Below are 20,055 nucleotides of genomic sequence, written 5' to 3' on the forward strand. Positions count from 1 at the left end.
CTTGTGTAAATATTACAATATTCATTGGGAGAGAATGAATATTTAGGCTGTAATATAGGCGAGGGCTAAAGGTAGTCACCTGGGAGGTAAAAAACGTGGATTTAAATCCTTCCTCTCAGGCAAGCAGAGAGAAAATTTGAGTCTACATCTTCTACCTCCCAGGTGAGTGCCCTAGGCTACAGTCACTCACACTCTCTCTTTGACCCCAATGAATATTAATATACTAGTTGGGAATCTCCCACAAAAGCCAGGAGCAGGGAGGAGAGGCTGCAGCAGGGGGAATATTGACTCTGCAGACTGGCTGGTACTCTAACAAACTGAACCACCCCATGACCCTCTCCGTAGAATCCCTTTTATGGATTCCTGCTTGCTGAGACTCTCTGCCTTCACCTGTAGGACTCTGCTTCTCAGGGCTGAGCTACGTCATCTGATGCTATAGCCACTAGAGGCGATGTTACCCACCCCACCCCACTGCCCTCTGCAACTGACATCCTAGCCTGTGAGTGCTTAACTTTGCAACCGTACTGTTTTGAATGTAATGTGGGTGTAATGTTTCCTAGGAGCAACAATTGCAGGGAAGGTCATGTATGGTCCCTGCAGCCCTGAACTGGGGCATGCTCAGCAAAGATGGAATCTTTGAAGCCAAAGTATCAAATCTGACCATATGCAAACAGATGATTTTTCAAAGGCTTATAACTTAGGTAAGTGCTCGCACAAACAGCAATGGACATGAGAGAGCAGGACAACATCCTTGTCACTAAAGCATGGAAAATTTCAACCTGAATGGTTGAAGTTTGGCAAAGTTATAAGGAACTGAAAACAGGGTCTTAAAATGGGAAATGTTGAGCAACTAACTATAGGTGTTGTTACCTGTGCCATGCAGCATAAAATAATCAGCGCTTAAGTGGAACAGTAGAATGAGAAGTTCAGTTCCCCCTCTGCCACATACTGGGTCATACAAGAATGTTTCCCATTATCTTTCAAGTTCAGTTTTAGGACATCCCAAGAGAGGGGTCTCTAACCACATGCATTGGTAGAGTGTACCATAGCCTAATACAAATCAGTAACTTTTCCTATTATTTTCATTCATTAGTCCTAGTTATGCCTTCCATGAATCACCCAAAATATTTTTTCTCCACACTTGAAGTTCACAGCCACCACATATTTTTGGACTGTCCAATAGGAGCCCCTCCAATCATGAGTTGTTATTGCTGCTCTCCTCTGAATTCCCTCCACTCATGTACAACTCCAAACAGAATAGTATTCCATCTGCACTGGAGATGTATACAGAAAGGGACTATTACCTTTACACTCTGCAGATTTGAGAGCATCTAAATACAGCACAATTCCATTAGTATATTTGAGGAGCAGGAAAGGAAACAGTTTTTTTTTGTTTTGTTTTGTTTTTAAATTAAGGGCCAGACCTGGCACAGGATGAGAAGTTAGGAAGCCAACCACAAACAAAGCAAGCAGTTCAGATATCATCCCTGTGCTGGGGGGTCCCTTTCTACATAATATTCCCCCTGAGCTTTGCAACTTTTCCATTCCAAGAACTAAATTTTAAAATAGAAAGAAAGCAAAACTAGAAACATTCCTGTAAGAAACACAAATGTTTTAATAAAATGCCAATTTATTTTAATTATAACTTACACAAGCAGGTTAAATAAATTTATCTGAACTCATTCTGAATTTTACAATTCTGACATCTACAATCTTCAATTACTGCAGCTTGCACACAAAGTAGTAATTCTCTCATGGCCTGTCCCTGCCATTCCTCCTCAAAACAGAAAGGTGCAAAGTGCTCGCTGGAGAGTGTACAATCCAGGGCTTTCTTTCTACTTCCAATAAACTAAATATGTCCTGCAAATATTGCACCTATCCTAGCTTAGTAGTTACCAGGTGAAGAGCTCTTCATTTATAGATTTTCTTCATAGCATTGCCAAGAAACACATCAGTGTCCTTAGCACAATCCATAAACACCTTTAGTGGGGATGGGGAGAGTTATAGCTCAAAGCAAGAGATTGACTAATCTCTAACATGTTACTTCATCAAACTATACTGGATGGAAACCCCAACCTGTCGCATGCTGTTGTGAAAGCAGAGTAAAGGGCTACCGTGAAGTTTGAGTTTCAGAAAGTATTGTAAAATGCATGGATTTTAGATGCATTACAAGTCAAATATAAGAATTTGACACACTTACAATGTACAACTGCATTTAATCATAAAAGTCAGTTAATCTAGGATATCTAACCATATAATCTGAACTGCATTACAGATGCAGAGAATTTCAGTGAGAAATAAGGAATAAGAATAGTTTAAAACAACTTCTCAAACATGTTAAATAGAAAGCTGCTAAATTTCCCCATTTCACTGACAGAAGAGACCCTCTGCTATAAACAACTCATGCTTCCTTTCAGGTGGAAAGGCCAATAAATCTCAAAGTGGGAACAATATCACCAGTTCTTATTTTACAACAAGGAGAAGTTCCTAATGAACAAGTTGCTTTAATCAGTCTTCTTATCAGAAACTTCTGTTGGTCCCTTTGCAGTGATTCCATTTGCGACCCCATTGCTTTCAATCTGAAATTGGAAATAAGATATAGTACCATGAACCAACATCAAAGAAAAAGACCTTCACATTCAGAACACTAGAGTTTAGTTGGGGAGGAAAAAAATCAAGAGAGGAGTTCAGAACATCTGCCTCAGTTCTAAGAAATTTGCACTAATAGATTGAAATTTAAATAAGTTAGAAGTGAGGTAAAGCTTTATATACAATTCTTACTTTTCAAAAGGTCAGAGGAAAAAATGCATATAGAAGAGCATATGCCCATTTCTTTGGATATTAAAGTGCAGTTATAGCCAAAAAGTTACCATGTAGAAGAAAAACACTTGAAAACATGTTGGTTAGTAAACATATGATCGTTTACTGGCTCTGCAGTGCCTGTAAAGGAAATTGGCTTCTGTTCTGCTTCAGGCATCATTTGAATGGTCATTTAAGATTTAATTGCTGAATTTTTTGTACTGGAAAAGTAAGGAGTCAGAAAAGCTCTTAAGCAGAACTATTAGATATAGCTGGGATACAGCCATGCCATTCTAGGATGTTTCGATTCTCTGTAAGAAGTCTCAGGTTGATATTGGCACAAATGCTCTCCCTACTTGAGTTAGACATTCACAATCTTTTCTATCATATCTGAACTTCCCCAAAACAATCCACCATGCCTTTGTGACCTCCAGGTTAGATTGTTATTGTGTGCTCTACTTGGAGATTCCCTGCTTAGCTACCAACCTCCTCTAACATGCATTAAAATATATTGCTTACTTTATAAATCCCAGGATCATCTGTTTCGCCTCTGTTTGTGGTTGAAGTCCCCAGCATAGTTCCAGTACTGTCTCCTTGGCTTTGTTTTGTGGCCAGTGTTCCCTGCACAGCTTTTCTAGGCCATATGCGCTTAATGAAAGGTGAAATTATAGGGTAGACATATGGCTCAAGGAATTTCTTATAGACCCAAAGCAGAACTGGAATGACGATACAAGGAATGCACACCATGGTTCTTTCCAATCTTCTGACAGAAGCTGTTGATATAAGATGCAATAGAACAGTGTTGAAAACCAAGGGGTTGATTTTTTTTTTAAAATCTGATTTATTAAAAAAAAAAACAAAAAAACAAAAAAAAAACTTTGCAATGTTTTAAGTTAGAGACTTTAAACTGATTTATTTTAATTTACATCAACATTTCTACTACTTACTCTTCATTCTTCCAACAGCTTGGACAAGAAAAACAGTGGATTTGTTTGTATACTGCAGTGTTTGGGTTGCAAATAATGTGTGTGGGGGGGATAATAACTGTTCTAACGTATCATTTAATATAGGGAGTGTTACCAAACCGTTATTCTCTAGTCAATGGACATCTCATTTAATACAATACATATAGGAAACACTCCAACAGGCATCAAGAGCATTTACATTCTGATAGCATACTGGCTTTTTCTACATAACCTTTTGGTTTTTTGTACACCATCACGACATCAGGGTCAGCAAGGCATGTCATCATCACATTGCAAATTTGTGCACTGTTCTTTGTTTCTCACATTTAAACTCACATTTACTAGTTAACTACAGTTATAGAATGGTAGAGAAAAAGCAGGTAAGCAGAACAAAAAAGGTTTTTTTATTTTCTTCATAAGGGATAAGGTTTAAAAATGCATTAGCATCCATAATATACTCAAATCATGACAATTTCACAATAGGATAAGTTTTTGTTAAGAATATTCCCCAAAAATCAAATTAAACTTTCCCATTATAAAACACTGTTTTGGCTGAGGCAGGGTTGGGAACTGGATTAGTAACCCACAGACATACTTAGTAACGTTCCCCCATTCCCATATATCCCCTTGTATCTCTTAGCACCCACACCATCACCCCCCATCCAGGATCCCGCAGCTTATCCCTTGTTATTCTCCCCAGACTTCCAATCACTCCCTGTGCCCCCCGATAACCTGCATATTGTCCCTGGATGTTTTATAACTTTGCCCCTTTAACTCTATGGGTTACCTGTTTGTTATTTTTTTGAAACATTCACTCAATAAAAAACTTTAAATCTATTTCAAAGTGCAATTAGCTTAAAAAACAAAAATAAAAAAACAAAAAAAACACCTCAGCATAAAAATTCTCAGCTTCAAATACAAGTTTACTTTACACCAAACACTTCAGCTGTTCAGTTAAATATATTTATATTTTAAAATAAGGTTCCACACCACCACACTTTAAAAAGAAAGAATTACTTTACAAAGAGATACCTTGACATTCCCATTTATCATTTGTGAATGACATTTTGCAGCAATAAGTTTGAAAAAGGCCCCAGGAAGTAGGAGAAGCTTTCAGTGCACTGAGACATTTTTAAAATAGTTGATTGTGTGATAGTTGATTGTATAACTCAGGAGCAGGTTGCAGGTAACTAACGAGAAGCCAGGAAGCCTCAATTCAGTTGACAGACTGCATTACCATGGCCAAGTCAGCCTCAGTTTCCACACATCAAAGACGGATATTTCCGATCTACACCTCCCCTGGTTTTTATAAAGCTCAGTTAACATCTGTAAGGAGCTTTGGGCGCAGACACAAACTGCAGACTGGAAACCAGACAATGGGTGACAGATTAACTGGCGGGGGAGGAAGAAGGGTATTTGGGCGGGCGCTAATCATACCTGGCGCAAAAGAAGCTGGAGGAAAGTGTGGAGCAGAATAACTCTGACACGGTGGGGTCCAGAAATTGGGGGGAGGGGAGAAGCAGGCAGGGCAGGAGGGGATCAGCCCAGGGCCAGGAAGATGTGTGGGGGGAGGGCGGAGTCGATAACGGAGGACGTGAGGAAGCGGGGGCGCCGCCGGTATGGCGGGTCTCCCTTCATCACAGGAAGGGACGGGAAGGCAGATAGGATAGACTAGACTAGACTCGCCCCGCCCCTCAAGACGGGAGGGGAACGAGGGGGGCTCCCTGCACCCACCTGCTGGCGCCTCCTCCCGCAGAGACCCCAACGCAGCCAAGCACCAGCCACCTCGCCCAAGCTCGCCTGGACTCGCCTCCGCCTGAAACCGAAACTTACCCGACCCGGCCGGAAGCCGCTTCCTCACTTCCGGTCGGGGTTAATCAACGTCACACCGCGCCGGCTCCTGGCCAATGGGAAAAGGCGCGTCGCTGATCACGTGCCCAAAGCCTACGGGGTGGGGGGGCAGTCGCCATGACAGCCGAGGCCGTAGCTGAAGGGGAGGCTGGTCTATCTCTTGCCCCCCCAGACGGCAGCCCGTGACGTGGCTCTAGCCGACAGCTGCGCTCCGGCTGGGCGGGGAAGGCCGGGAGCTGCTGGAGGGCGGAGCCGCGTCCTGATGCGCTCAGGACCCCCGCTCCTCTGCCACGTGCGGGGGGGGGGAGTGGACCCTTCCAAGCCGTGTGACCGACCCGACCTTTGCAAAGCCAGGGCAGGGTCCCACCAGCCCCCCGCCAGCTGATTTGAATTGTATCACAAAAACCTGGGGAGGGGTCTACATGGTCACCTTGAGCAGCCACAAAAAATGCTGGGTGAAGAGAAGACAGGCAGTGCCGGCCGGTGGAGGCAGGGCCCGTTTGCAATCAAACATTAGCGGACACCACAGAGCCAACACCAAGCCAGACGGCATGTCATTAATAATAATAATAACGCCTAGCCCTTTTCATCATCAGCAGGTCTGAAAGCACTTTACGAAGCAGGTCAATAGTGTTTGCCCCACTCGCAGTAGTGCTGTGCCAGAGCTTGGGAAGCATTGGCGAGGGCTGGGCCATAGCCAGAACCAAATTCACTTTTTTAATAGGGTTTATGATCAGAGCATAATTGTAGGATTACCCCTGTGAGGCTTGAGGCTGTTCTCAGCTGACACGTTGTAGGTCGAAACTCATTTCAATGGCTAATGAGAACAGTACATTTGCTTTTAGAATTTCTGTCTCACCTGCCACCTATCTGCAAGGACCAGCACCCCTGCCAAAGTAACGGTCATCTTTTAACTTGTCTTTGACCCTACATTGGTTCAGGTCACAGTGCTAACTATCTAAAAGCAGTTCTAACTAGGTATTTGTATCTGATCCACGCTATCACTTGAAACCACTTGACAACCCAGAGCCTGCAAGGAATCCATGCAGACACACCCCCTAGGCCAAGGCACAGGTTCATTGAAATAACAGGCATTGACTAGAGATGCCCATGCCTAATACTGCTTGCACCATCACAGCCTGTATTACTGGCACCAAATACTTCAATGTTCATTTCCAAATTTAAAGCAGGGATGGGTAACAGGAGGCCCAAGAGCTGCATACAACCCCCCAGGATCAGTTTATTGGGCCTGCCAACAGCTAACAGGTGATTTATTGTGTTATGATGTTTATTTTTTATTTCTCATCTGTGATAAACACATTGCACTTATAAGTGTGGAAGACGAGTTGGGGAAGTGAGTGTTTTTTTGGGTTGCAAGGAAATTCAGTACCTGGAAATCTCATCTACATTTGCTGTGGTAATAAATCAGTAGTTAATTCTGCTGTCTTTAGAATTTTATCATGAGCAAGAGAGAAAATTCTGAGCATAATGACTTCTGATGCATGAGTTAAGCCCCAATACCTCAGATATTGCAAGTCATGACAGCGACAACAAAATATAACTTGAACCATCACTAAACATTATCAGTCACAACACAAAGAGCAAATATACTGGCACTGCCAGGAAGGGAATGCCCTTGTTGCTGATTTAAAAGGTAAAGTTTTAAGGCAGTAGAGTTGTTTTGCTATAACTACTGCAGTACAAACTTTGAGTCTTACTGCATCATACGGTGTTGCTGAGCTGGCACGAGCTAAAAAGCCTGTGTAGGTGACAGCAAACAGGGAAATGATATGCAATGCAAAAGGCAAAGGTGATTGGTGATGAGTTTCCAAATTTTTACCGTTTTGTCAACAGACGGTGTTCATGAAGTTGTAGATATACATGAACAGGTGGAAGTTAAAGGAAATTTTGCACCATTGTTATTTTCCTTTAGCACTAGACAAAAGTACAGATATATCTACAAGTCAGCTACTGCTATACACATGGACAGTTAACAGTAATTTTCATGTGCATGAAGCATTTATTAAGTTAACCTCATTACACAGAACTACGGGTCAGATTATTTTTGGTGTGGTTCAGAATGCGGTTGCAGATTTTTGAAAAGTTGTTGGTGGCTGTTACAGATGGAGCATCTGCTATGAGTGGATCAAAGGTCAGGTTTCAGTTTTATCAAGGCAGTGGGGTTGTGTAGAAAAATTGCTGAACTCTGATCATTTCATGAATGTGGCTGTGAAACAAAGAAACTTGATTGGAAGTGGCAACAGAGCACTGCATCACAGATTTGTGGCTTTTCTCGACTTTTTAAGACCCACCTGTTGCATTTGGATTTTGCCCATTTTACATGTGCAGCACTTGCATCCAGCATGGCACAAATGCAAGTCAGTTTAGCAAGTACGCTACTGATACTGAAATGATGCTTAATTTCAACAAACTAAGCATTTTGCAAGTTTTCAGACTCACCTGATAGGTTTTTTTTTATGATCCACTTGCAACTGTTGTCAATTACCAGCCTTCTGAATTGCAACAGTAACTGCAGGCTGATCCTTTCTTGATTGCAGCCAATGAAAAGGACATTCAGTTTTGGAAACTTCTTCTTGAGCCGTTTCCAAAATCTGAGAAAGTGGTTGCTGAAATTGTGCTGTTCTGTATTTGGAAGAACTTACATTTATGAAAGTATCTTCTCTACACAGAATCATTTGAAGTCAAAGGAAAGAAATGACAGATAGATGAAACACTTCCAGAAATAGAAATGTTCGTGATTACTAATTCAGATTAGTATTGCTGTAAAACCCATTGCTACACAAGAGATGTTAATACTTTAAATACTTAATATGTTATCTATTCAGAATAGTATACTGTTCTCCCATTTTTAATTAAAGTTATCCTGTTTTTCCCCTATAGTTTTGGGGAAGTGGATAGGAAGACTACTGGGATTAAGAGCAAACAATTTACATTATAATCTGTAATTAGAGGAAAAATATTTCCTGTTTACATTCTAGACAATATTATAAAAATGAACAAGGTCATAATACTAACAATTCCCAAACACCCATTGCTTATGGTGCTACTTAGAATAATTCTGCAGGTTAACAAAATTTATTCAGAGAGGAATACAAATATAACAGGGACTAGACTGAATAGGGGACTGGAAGCCTTTCAACTATTATTACTACCTCAAATCCAGCCTTGGTCAATGACGACCAACATAATTAATGAGTTAACTGTTCAGTGGCCAGGGTGAAACTGTTGGACTCATAGTGCTCATAATGGACAACTGTCCACACAGGGAAACCATTCCATTTAGTACCCATGTGCTCCACCCATGCCAAGGATCAAATAGTCAGTCACCCAACTCCTAAAAGTGGTCTTCCAGCAGAACAAGGTTGAAAAACTGATGGGACAGCATGGAGAAATCTGCACTGTGACTGCACATGCTGCAGTGGTTTGTGGATAAATAGAAGAGTTAAATCTACTGGAATGTATAGTCATCACCTTTTAGCACTAACTTCAATATCTGCAAAACTAAGTTCTTGGCTCATCTATGACAACTACAAGTTATTCAACCCAGTGTTATCTATCTACTGTTCTCATTTATGAAAGCTAAAATAAAGTTGCTTCCAAAGTGATGTAGTGGGGGTAGAAATAAAAGACCAGGCATAGCTCTTGACACCACACAACTTTCAAAGGTAAATTCGTTAAAATTAGTCAAAACACTTGCGTAAAAGAAGTCCACTCTACCAACTGATTTTACTGAAACTTTTGTGATGTGTCTTATAGCCACACCTGATAGTCCAAACATACATTTTTCCAAACACCAAACTGAGAGATACTTATAAATAACTGTTTAGGAAGGGGTAGGGAAAGAAGCATAGTTTTAAAGACTAAGAATCTCAAACAGTAACATGCAAATATTTAAATGGGGGGGGGAAACCCTGTTAAATATTACAAATAAGTTATGTTCAATGAAACAAAACCCTGAAAAAAGTTAATTCCTCAAGAAAAGAAGCACACAATAAAATCTGAGTTTTCTTTTTTATTTATGTACATCTGTTATGTCAGATTTACTCCCGAGCCATAAGTTTCTGCTTCTTCAGCTTCTTTTGAGATATCTGAAAAATAAAAAGTAAGGAAAGAGTGAAAGTCTACATCTAAAAAGCAGATTATAACATTCTATATCTGACCTCTTAGCCCTCATTCTCAAAGGAAACCTGTATGACACTTTCAAAAGACAAACCTGGGAGCTTAAATTCAAAACTTTGCTAGACACTACTTATGCAAAACTATCTATTTGATCTTGTATTTAACTATGACATTCTTGGGTTATGTCTACACTACAGCCTATGTCGGCACAACTTACATCACTCAGGAGGTATGAAGAAACCAGGCCCGAGTGACATAAGTTACACTGACATAAGCGCTCATGTGCGTAGTGCTATGTTGACAGGAGAACGTCTCCTGTCAACATAGCTTCTGCTGCTCACAAAGGTGGGTTTTTTTATTCTACCGGGAGAACCCTCTCCCATCGGCATAGGGCGTCTTCAGCAGATGCACTGCAATCTCAGTACTGTTCCCAAACCTGAAGAGCTCTGAGTAGCTCAAAAGTTTGTCTCTCTCAACAGAAGTTGGTCCAGTAAAGGATATTACCTCACCTACCTCTCTAATATCCTGGACCAACACAGCTACACCACCAGAGCACACCATTAGGCCCTTGTCATTCTCAGTTTCATATGTGAGTTTGGGAAAGTTAGAAATGGGACCAACCTTAATTAAGTGTGTACTACTTAACTAGCTGTCCTCTTAATGTGGTTATTTTAATAGATATCCCATCTTAATATAACAGAACAATTCTTTTTACCTTGACATTATCATATGAATTTTTCTTCAGGAACAGTTGTAAGTATTTTTAAATCAGAGACTGAAGAGCATACAAATTAAAGCCACCTTTTTCAGTGAAGTTATTTATAGAGAATCCTTTCATATTCTGTATGTTATATTTAAATCGCAACACTATTAAGGTTGCTCAGAATGCATTTTTTTCATGTTTATTCCAAAGGTGTCCTAAAATAGTCATCATAGCAATCATTTTATCTGAAAAACGCAAGTTAAAAAATACACTGACAAACAAACAAGTCTCTAATAAACAAATGCAGAGCAAAACCACCAAATAATACCACTACTAAATGAGCTATCTTACCTTTTTCTTCTGAGCAACTTCCTCTTCTGGCTTAGGAACAATTTGTTCCTTCTCAGTGAGGATCATCTCAATATGACAGGGGGAGCTCATGTACGGGTTGATACGACCATGAGCTCTGTAGGTACGCCTGCGCATTTTGGGGGCCTTGTTGACCTGGATGTGCTCAATTACCAGAGAATCCACATCAAGACCCTGAAAAAATACAACAGAAACTTGTAAGATTTATTCTAGGTTTGTTTTCCTCTATGAACAAAACATTTTTGTTTGTACCAAAATGGGGAACACAAAAACTGGAAAATTACCACCTTAGAACATGTGCTAGTTTATCATGGCAAATCTCACAAAACTACATAGCAGTTGTATATATTTATTAAGTGGACCAGCCAATTAATAGCTCAGGAAGACTTAAAAATTTCAGACTGCCTTTTACAAAAAATATTCAAAGTCATTATGATGGCTCAGAAATGAAGGTTGTTTCATTGTTATTCCAAAGGTGTCCTAAGATAGTCATCACCGCCACCAGAGGTCATTACAATTTTGTATTAGAACATTATAAACACCACACAGGTTTCTCATGTGTTTAAAAAAAATACACAGGTCTTAAAAAAAAGACTAATTTCTGACACGTACTCATTCTTTATGTAGTCAAGTTGACAATTTAGTGTGTGAACTAGGTATAATTTTTTTTTGCTCCAAAGATTTGCAAAACCAAACCCCATATCCATAGCCCAGTACATGACTCTCCAAACTCCTCTGACCTTTCAAATTTTTTGACCACTGTGATTATGAGTATTTGGATCCAAGGTTTTGGGCTGAACCTTCTGCCTTTAAACCAGACATGTCCATTTGCATTTTTAACCTACCTTGAGTTCAGCATTACTCTCAGCATTTTTGAGCATGTGCAGTAGGAATTCTGCACTCTTTTTAGGCCAACGTCCCTGTGTCCAGCCCCATTGCTTAGCCTGAAAGATTGAGAGTTTAGTTGTAGTTTCACTCAAAACAAAAACAATCACCTGACTTTTACAAAGGTTGCTCAGAATACACATTTCTTTTCATGGTTAATCCAAAGGTGTCCTAAGAAAGTCATCATAGCAACCACAAGTGCACATAACTCTACAAGTAATTCTAAACTAAAAATGACTAAAACCAAAATGACTACTACTTTTCCAAATGCAACTAGCTCCCAAGCTTTCCATTCCCATATACTAGTGTCCACGATCAACCAAAATACATCCATCTTCTCATTTTTATACACATGTCCAAGCTGGTTTTGTGTGAGTGTTGGTTTTTTTGTTTTAAATATGAGTGCTGTAAAGTCAGCCTCCCCAATACATGTCTGAACACATCAGCAACACCAATTACTGCTGCCATGGACCTCCTAAGCAAAGGCTGCAAACTATGTGAGGTTGTATGGTGATTTACATTCATTACACGGGACTAAGCTCACACTTTTTACTTATGATTAAGGATAAGATTTTGTCATGGAGTTCATGGATTCTGTGACTTCCAAAGAACTCTGTGAAATTATCCTCTTCAATTTCCAGGGGCTGCAGAGATCCTGGAGCTCTCAGTCAGCAAGGATCCTGGAGCTCTGGGAAGGGGCAGCAGCTCTCAGCCACTGTAGGGGGCTCAGAGCTCCAAGCCATCACCGGCAGCAGTCTGCTGCTGTCTGCCAGCACAGGCAGTGGGGATCCTGCAACCTCCAACTGCGAGCCATGGCAGCAATGAGGGGATCCCAAAGCCTCAAGCCATGGCAGGTGGTGGAGAAATCCTGAAGTCCCATTGGCCCCTGCAACTCCCAGCCGCCTCAGGGCCCCCCACAACTCCCAGCCTCCACCGGGGATCCTGGAGCCCTCAGCAGGAGACCCAGAGCTGCTCCCCGTGATTGCTGCACCCTCTCCCTCCCACAGTGGGCTCTGATCCTCCCCCCTCGGGCATTTGATCAGCCCCTGTCCCCAATATTTTTAGTAGAAGTCACAGACAGCTCACAGCTTTCGTGAATTTTTGTGTATTGCTTTGATCTGTCTGTGACTTTTACAGAAAATAACCATGACAAAATCTAAACCTTACTTATGATCTAAATACAGCATTTTTTTTTTCTTGTCACCGGTGGTGGGATACACACAATGCAATTCAGTTCTTTTACCAGGAGAATCAATTATTCAAAGAGTCTTTCCAAATTTCAATCTCAAATCTTACCTGGGCACATCTGCCAACTCCACCATTGTAACGACGGAAGGGAACACACTGTTTTTTTAGGGTAACATCCTTTAAGTATTTAGTGGCTTTCCGGATATGCATGCCCTTGATTGCTTGGGCTGTCTCACGAGTGTTCTAGCAACAAAACATACACAGGCATTGTACATTCATGCATAGCTTTCTCTAAAAGTTCTTTTTTATTGGCAGCTTAAGTACTCCTCAATCTTAGGTACTACTAAGGCCATCCTCATTATAGCAGGAGTTTATTTTAAAATAAAAAAAATATTTCTCTTGCTTCCCAGCAAAGACAGGGAAATAGCTCATTAGTTCGTTTATTTTTTGTTGCTTAATATGTGTCAGAGCAGAGCTTAATAAAAACCAAGAAAGATTAATTTTTTATTTAGTTTTGAATGCAGTGAGGTTGACAGACACCTGTTTGGTAGTGAATTCCATAATCATGGACTGACTTCTGAAAGTTGTGCTTCCTGCAGCTATGAGCCCCATCCACTCACCACTTCAACTGACAGTTTTGTGGTTCTTGACTAACCTAGCTGTTCCTTTCGGTCACAGTAGGGGACCAGATCTTTCAAGTAGCTGTAATCAGCTGTGATAGCCTTGACTATACTGCCTCCTAAATACACCACTGCTGATATTCAGACAATGTTTACCAAAATCAAGTACATAAAAATTAAGAATATTCAGCTAGTTCAAGCACAAAATAGTCAAATACAGAAGACGCTTGTTTGCAGCAACACCTTGTAAGAGCAACCACCACTTACAAGCAACATTTCCACTGGGAACACTTTCCGCACTGTGAATTGTCGACACTCCTAATAACAGCAAGTCGGTTAGGAGCAACATAGCAAAAGGGCACTGATACGTTGCTACTAATGAGTGTCTACTGTAATACACACTTGTAATATGGTGGAAAAGGAGCTCCTCAGAATTCCATTTTCTTTTCATGATTAATCCAAAGGTGTCCTAAGAACTAGTCAGCACTGCAAGCACACAACACTATTTCTCTAACAATAAAGGACGCACCATTTCATATGTAGCTAGATATTATGCTGTAATTATTCAAATAATTTTTCCTTGATGGTCAGTATGACATGGGTAAGATTGGCTATTAGTAAAGACCATTATGCCAAAAATAATTTAATGAAATTTAACAGATAACTCCTCAGATATCTGTATCCCTAGGCATACAAACAACTAAACATTAGAACCAATGTGTTCTAACACTTCTCCATTGCCTGAAATAAAAGAACTGAACTAGATGAACCACTGGTCTGATCTGATACCAGTTCCTATATGTTCCCCTTATAAACAGTCGCTTTTCACCCTGTGTTGTATAATCTGTTTGATAGCAAACTCCTTGGGACAATTTATGAACACAACCACTACAAATAGATTTAATAGGTTCCAAGGCCAAAAGGGACCACTGTGATCACCTAGGGCAGTGTTTCTCAACCTTTTACGTAGCAAGTACCCCCTAACTTCTGAAAATTTTAATAAGTACCCCAATACTCAATTTTCCATGGGATTTTATTGTTACAGACTAATGTGAGCCATATGTTGGAAGAAGGGCTAAGTATATAAGGCCCTGATATGACAGATGTCAGATCTAGTGTGGGTAGGGTTTCCACCTTTACCCCAGGGGTGCGCAACTCAAACATGTACCTGGGCTAGAAGTGATGTTGGCCAAAGCTAGGAGGTTTTGAGCAGCATGACAATGCTGGGGAATATAAAGAGTCGTGCCAAATTTTATGTCAGATTTGAGAGGAGGAAGGGGTGAGAGAGAGAGACAGGGAAAGAGGGCAAAAGAGAAACAGGAAAAGAGGGTAACTGGTGAAATCTGGGACTGTCATAGTTGTCAATTTCACTGATCAGCTAGAGCAGTGAAATTGACAAGGTTTCTGGGCACTGGGCTTTGAGTCAGAGAGGGGGACTGCCACCTGGGCAAGTTGCAGGTGGCTGCCAGCCTGGGAGGTGGGCAACTGCCACCCAATCCAAGCTGGGGAAGAGGAGGCTTCTGCGCTGGCTGGGACCCAGGGATGTGGGCAGGCAGCTGCTGCCTGTCTTCAAGCCTCGGTTTGGAGCTGGGGCGTGGGTGGCTGCCACTCAGCTGCGAGGCCAGTTCATGAGATGCAGGAGGCTGCCACCAGGCTCCCACCTGTGAGCTGGGGCCCAGCGAGGAGTGGGGGTCTGCTGCCTGCCTCCCCCAGAAGCTGGTGGCTTCCACCCGCCTTTCAGCTGAGAGCTGTGACCAGCTGAGAGCTCCCATCTAGGAGCTGGGACCGGGTGGGAAGTCAGGCTGCTGCCGCCCGACTCCCATTCATTCTGTTTTCCCCGGGTACCCCCTGCCTGTGTCTTGCTTACCCTCAGGGTACAGGTACCACAGGTTGAGAAACTATGACCTAGGGCATGTTTATACTACAATTAACATAGGTTGATTACTGCAGTGGTTCACACCCATACTGCCCTCCTTCTGTCTGGTGGGGTGCGTCCTCAACAGGAGCGCTTCAACCAACTTAAGGGAAGTCATATGGGGAGGCTGAGGGCCCAAGCTCTCATCATCTTGTAGCTTCCCATCAGGAGCCAGGACAGCAGCCCAGTGGGGACAATCTTCTTGTCAATTTCACAACTACAGCATGGAGCAATGAAATTGACAAGAATAAGAGCCAACAGCAGAAGTAAATTAGTGTCTGCAGTAGCTCTTAACTACACCAACATAACAAACATCTCTAGTGGAGGTGGAGTTACTAGGTTGGTGTAGTAAGGCACTTACATCAATGGGAGCAAGTCTGTAGTGTGTACACTGACACAGTTAGGTTGATCTAAGGCAACTTATGTCGACCTAACTGTGTAGTGAAGATCAGGGCTAAGGCCTCATCTACTTTAGCACTTATACTGGCAAAACTTTTGTCGCACAGGGTGTGAAAAAACATCCCCGAGTGACATAAATTTTGCCAGCATAAGCACTTGTGTGGACAAGGCCTCAGTCTTACACAGTAGCACTATCCAAGTGCTGAGACACTTTATAACTACTGTACTTGCCTAAAAAGTAACTTTAATCTAATGAATTCATGAAATATGAGGGGAAAGGACATTTTCTTCTAAAATTTATGTTTTTTCTACTCCTTACATTCGCAGAAAAAAATCCAAACATACACTCTGCATACCTTGAAGTGGACTCGAAGGTTAGAACCCCTTGACTTGCATGCTATGGAAACAAAAAATAAACTTTTGAAATTACAGAGCCTCATTGATTTCTGAAAAGTGCAACAAACACTTGAAAAATCACTTACATTTGGTGGGGTTCTCTGGATCAAGTGAGTAGCGGACCATTTTCAGAGCTTAGCTGTGAAAAACATTAATGAAGAGCTATATTTCAAAGTTGTACAACATGTATATCCAATATGTTATTTCTCAGATTGGCTGAGATAGTTGAGAGAAGCAGCTGCTCAGAAATCAATATTATTTTCATGATTAATCCAAAGGTGTCCTAAGAAAGTCATCACTGCAGCCACAACCGTCTCATGGAAGCTGTTTTTAATAACAATTTCTCTACCATCTGATATAAATTAGAATGCAAACACTTAAAAATGCATGCTTGCAGAATAAACACACTATACATATGCCCTTAAAAACTTACTTCTTTCACAAACAGCTCACATTGTGGTCTGTTGTAACACAACAGTAAATCATCCTTGATCTCCCAAAACTCCTGACAGACTACACATGCACCATTTTTTTTACACAGAACCGTTCTTTGAGATGGAGTCCCATACTGAAAACTAGTTTATCTAAACTATATACACATGCCTGCATCTACAGAGAGAACTTGTCATTACAAGCCTTGTAAACTAAAACATCTTCGTCCCCAAGAGCTTCAGATAGAGAACTAGCCATCTTCTTAGCCTCTGAGCCGCACTGCACTGGGCTCCGTGGTGCTCAGGTACTACAACAAGGAGCGTGGGCACAAGAACCGGCCTGCAAACGGTGCTCCAGCCAGCGAGTGGGCTCCGCAGCCTGCGCTCCGAGGCGCTTATTGCCAGCTCCTCTCAGCAGGCAACAGCCCGGCTTTCCCGTACCACGCATCAGTACCCAGGCCTCTTGCCCACACACCAGGAGGAGAGGCTGGGGCAGCGCTTAGCCAGCCCGCTGAGTCTCCCCATCCCGCCCCTGAGCCTCGGGCTACACTGAGCCAGCCCAGTCCCCTCCCCCACCTTACCCCCTGCGCCGCTTGGCCCCAGCCCGTCACCGCAGCGTCTGGCCCCAACCGAACCACTCTGTCGCCCTGCGTCCCCTCCTCACCCGAGCTGCTACATCCGGGTCTTTCGGAGCCTCCCTGCGGGAGCACTCAGAGTCCGCCATTTTGCCCCTCCCCCCATCGTCCCCTGTACTCCCTGGGGCGGCCCCGGGAGTACGGAAATATCGGTGCCTACAGGCAGCCGAGCCCGTCCCCTCGCCGCCCAGGGCCAGTCCCGGGACTCCCAGGGCAGGATGGCGCCGAGGAGCGGCGGATTGAAGCCGGCGCCAGGGCAGCTGGGCGCAGCGGCTGTAACAGGCTCACCTCACGGTCCGCCCGCACCGGAGAAGAGAAAGAACAAGGGCTGCTGGGAGAGCGTCAAACCTCGAAGTCTCGCGAGAGTCTAAGAGGCTGGGATGGGAATGGGATTTCAGTTAGAGAGTGCTATGCTGGTGCTGAGCGGGGCAATAGACGAAAAGGGCACCAAGGGACCGTCTGCAAATGACATGTATTTTAGTAATTCAAAGTGTGCTGCAAAAGACTAAAACTAGAGGATTTGGGGTTTTTCCCAGTACTGAGACCTCCAGCTTCTAAGAAAATGACAAAACTGTCAGCTGTGTGAATTAAAACTAATGATTAATATACATTTATACAACACCTTTCATGCCAAAGAATCCCATTGAACCTGAAATGCAGCCATCTCTGGGATGTGGAGAGCATCACCTATCACCATGGAAAGTGGTCTGGAACTAAAACCCCAGATCTTTTTTGTTACTTACAGGGCATGTGCACAAATTTAAATGTGAACCCTTTTGGAGGGGCTGGAGGAGCTCGCTCTCTTCCTTCCCCCCCCCCCCCCAGCAGCCCTAAGCCATGTTCTGTGCCCCTGATGATTATGGGGGGGGGGCGTGTCCCTGCTTGCCCCTCCTTTGTGCATGCCCCTGGTTACTTATCTAAATCCTGGAGTGAGGTTCTTGGCACTACCAGACTATAAAATCACAAATCACTAACAATAGCCATTAATAAAAAGCTCCCCAAACATTATGCACCAATCACAAACAATCCTAAGTGGCTGATGCAAGAAGAATGCTGTGGCACCCTTGCAGAAAGTAGGTGTATGGTCATAAAGTGTCCCTGCCCTGAAATGACTTTCATACTTCTCATGATTAATTTCATTAATGATCTGGAGGATGGATGGGGTGGATTACACCCTCAGCAAGTTTGCAGGTGACACTAAGCTGGGGGGAGTGTTAGATATACTGGAAGGTAGGTATAGAATAGAGTGACCTAGACAAATTGGAGGATTGGGCCAAAATAAATCTGATTAAGTTCAACAATGACAAGTGCAGAGTCCTGCAATTAGGACGGAAGAATCCCATGCACTGCTACAGACTGGGGACCGACTTTATAGACAGCAGTTCTGCAGAAAAGGACCTGGGGGTTACAGTGGACAAGAAGCTGGATATAAGTAAAAAAGGTGCCCTTATTGCCAAGAAGGCTAACGGCATATTGGGCTGCATTAGTAGGAGCATTACCAGAAGATCGAGGAAAGTAATTATTACTCTGCTATTCATTGGTGAGGCCACATTTGGAGTATTGTGTCCAGTTTTGGGCCCCCCACTACAGGAAGGATGTGGACAAATTGGAGAGTCCAGTGGAAGGCAATGAAAATGATTAGGGGGCTGAAACACATGACTTATGAGGAGAGGCTGAGGAAACTAGGCTTATTTAGTCTGCAGAAGAGAAGAATGAGGAGGGATTTGATAGCTACCTTCAACTACCTGAAAGGGGATTCCAGGAAGGATGGAACTAGGCTGTTCTCAGTGGTAGTAGATGACAGAACTAGAAGCAATGGTCTCACATTGCAGTGGGGAAGGTCTAGGTTGGATATTAGGAAAAACTTTTTCACTAGGAGGGTGATAAAGCACTGGAATGGGTTACCTAGTGAGGTGGTGGAATCTCCATCCTTAGAGATTTTTAAGGCTTGGCTTAACAAAGCCCTGGCTGGGATGATTTAGTTCTGCTTTGAGAAAGGGGGTTGGACTAGATGACCTCCTGAGGATCCTTCCAACCCTAATCTTCTATGAGTCTATGATAATTTGGTGCCAGTGGTTGTACCTATTCATATGCCACGTTCCTGAGGCAAAGTGGCCGAGTAGGGACAAACGTGTTGACTGTTACCTGAGGGTTGCTTGTGATGTGAGCTATGATATGGTCTGGAATCTGTCTGTGGGCAAGTATGCCCTTGCGGTGATAGAGTTCAAGACTGCTCCAAAGAAGTCCAAAGAATGTGTACTGGTAAGAACAGGTTTTTTTTATGTTTACGCTCTGACTCTCAATGAGGAAAGGAGATGGAGCATGAGAGAGGCTGACATATAGGCTTCTTGATGAGTTTTGGTGGCAAGGACCCAGTCATTAAGGTATGGGAAAACAAGGAGTCCACGATGCCTGACATGAGCTGCTACCACTGAAGATACCTTGATAAAGACTCTGGGGGTGGTAGCTATCCCAAAGAGTAGTACTCGCTATTGGAAATGGTTGGAGCCCACCATAAATCTGAGAAATTGTCTGTGAGTGGATAAATATCCACATGAAAGTGAGCATCTTTCTTATCAAGAGCCATGAACCACATATCTTTTTCTAAAGATGGAGTTGTCACTACCAATGTGACCATGCAGTTTGAGTTTGTGAGTGAAGCAGTTGAATAAAAGCCAGTCCCCAGTATTGTGAAGGAATGCATTCTATTGTTCCTCTCTGCAGTAAGGAGCTCACCTCTTGAGCGAGAAAACTATCGT

At 42.6% G+C, this 20,055-nt stretch overlaps 2 protein-coding genes and 5 non-coding genes across 7 annotated transcripts; all 7 read right to left on the reverse strand.

Moving 5' to 3' along the window:
* Positions 1-1,591: 1,591 nt before the first annotated feature.
* Positions 1,592-5,637, reverse strand: CUNH18orf32 (chromosome unknown C18orf32 homolog). Its single transcript, XM_067545644.1, has 3 exons — positions 5,499-5,637; positions 3,319-3,572; positions 1,592-2,579 (listed from the first exon to the last, which is right to left on the reverse strand). The coding sequence occupies exons 2-3, from the start codon at positions 3,544-3,546 to the stop codon at positions 2,505-2,507; spliced, it is 303 nt and encodes a 100-aa protein (XP_067401745.1). The 5' UTR covers positions 3,547-3,572; positions 5,499-5,637; the 3' UTR covers positions 1,592-2,504.
* Positions 5,638-9,633: 3,996 nt separating this feature from the next.
* RPL17 (ribosomal protein L17) lies at positions 9,634-17,638 on the reverse strand. The gene is made up of 7 exons (XM_067545396.1): positions 17,585-17,638; positions 16,317-16,369; positions 16,191-16,231; positions 13,009-13,143; positions 11,673-11,771; positions 10,810-11,001; positions 9,634-9,724 (listed from the first exon to the last, which is right to left on the reverse strand). Exons 2-7 carry the CDS (start codon positions 16,354-16,356, stop codon positions 9,677-9,679), a joined length of 555 nt encoding a protein of 184 aa, XP_067401497.1. The 5' UTR covers positions 16,357-16,369; positions 17,585-17,638; the 3' UTR covers positions 9,634-9,676.
* On the reverse strand, positions 10,631-10,694 carry LOC137151333 (small nucleolar RNA SNORD58). Its single transcript, XR_010919259.1, has one exon. It is a non-coding gene; the product is annotated as a small nucleolar RNA SNORD58 (small nucleolar RNA).
* On the reverse strand, positions 11,263-11,328 carry LOC137151334 (small nucleolar RNA SNORD58). The gene has a single exon (XR_010919260.1). It is a non-coding gene; the product is annotated as a small nucleolar RNA SNORD58 (small nucleolar RNA).
* On the reverse strand, positions 11,838-11,904 carry LOC137151341 (small nucleolar RNA SNORD58). Its single transcript, XR_010919266.1, has one exon. It is a non-coding gene; the product is annotated as a small nucleolar RNA SNORD58 (small nucleolar RNA).
* Positions 13,944-14,012, reverse strand: LOC137151335 (small nucleolar RNA SNORD58). Its single transcript, XR_010919261.1, has one exon. It is a non-coding gene; the product is annotated as a small nucleolar RNA SNORD58 (small nucleolar RNA).
* Positions 16,468-16,534, reverse strand: LOC137151342 (small nucleolar RNA SNORD58). The gene has a single exon (XR_010919267.1). It is a non-coding gene; the product is annotated as a small nucleolar RNA SNORD58 (small nucleolar RNA).
* Positions 17,639-20,055: the final 2,417 nt, after the last annotated feature.

The sequence above is a fragment of the Emydura macquarii genome, unplaced genomic scaffold (genome assembly GCF_026122565.2).
Source record: "Emydura macquarii macquarii isolate MOO-44397 ecotype Brisbane River unplaced genomic scaffold, CSIRO-AGI_Emac_v2 contig_1045, whole genome shotgun sequence".
NCBI lineage: Eukaryota > Metazoa > Chordata > Testudines > Chelidae > Emydura > Emydura macquarii.

Excerpts from the sequence above, each read along its gene's own strand:
- CUNH18orf32 (XM_067545644.1), bottom strand. The coding sequence starts at position 3,546 with ATGGTGTGCATTCCTTGTATCGTCATTCCAGTTCTGCTTTGGGTCTAT. Across the intron at positions 2,580-3,318 it reads ATGATCCTGGGATTTATAAA|ATTGAAAGCAATGGGGTCGC; the intron begins GTAAGCAATATA and ends TTCCAATTTCAG.
- RPL17 (XM_067545396.1), bottom strand. The coding sequence starts at position 16,356 with ATGGTCCGCTACTCACTTGATCCAGAGAACCCCACCAAAT. Across the intron at positions 13,144-16,190 it reads ACCTTCGAGTCCACTTCAAG|AACACTCGTGAGACAGCCCA; the intron begins GTATGCAGAGTG and ends TTTTGTTGCTAG. Across the intron at positions 11,772-13,008 it reads GAGTTGGCAGATGTGCCCAG|GCTAAGCAATGGGGCTGGAC; the intron begins GTAAGATTTGAG and ends TCAATCTTTCAG.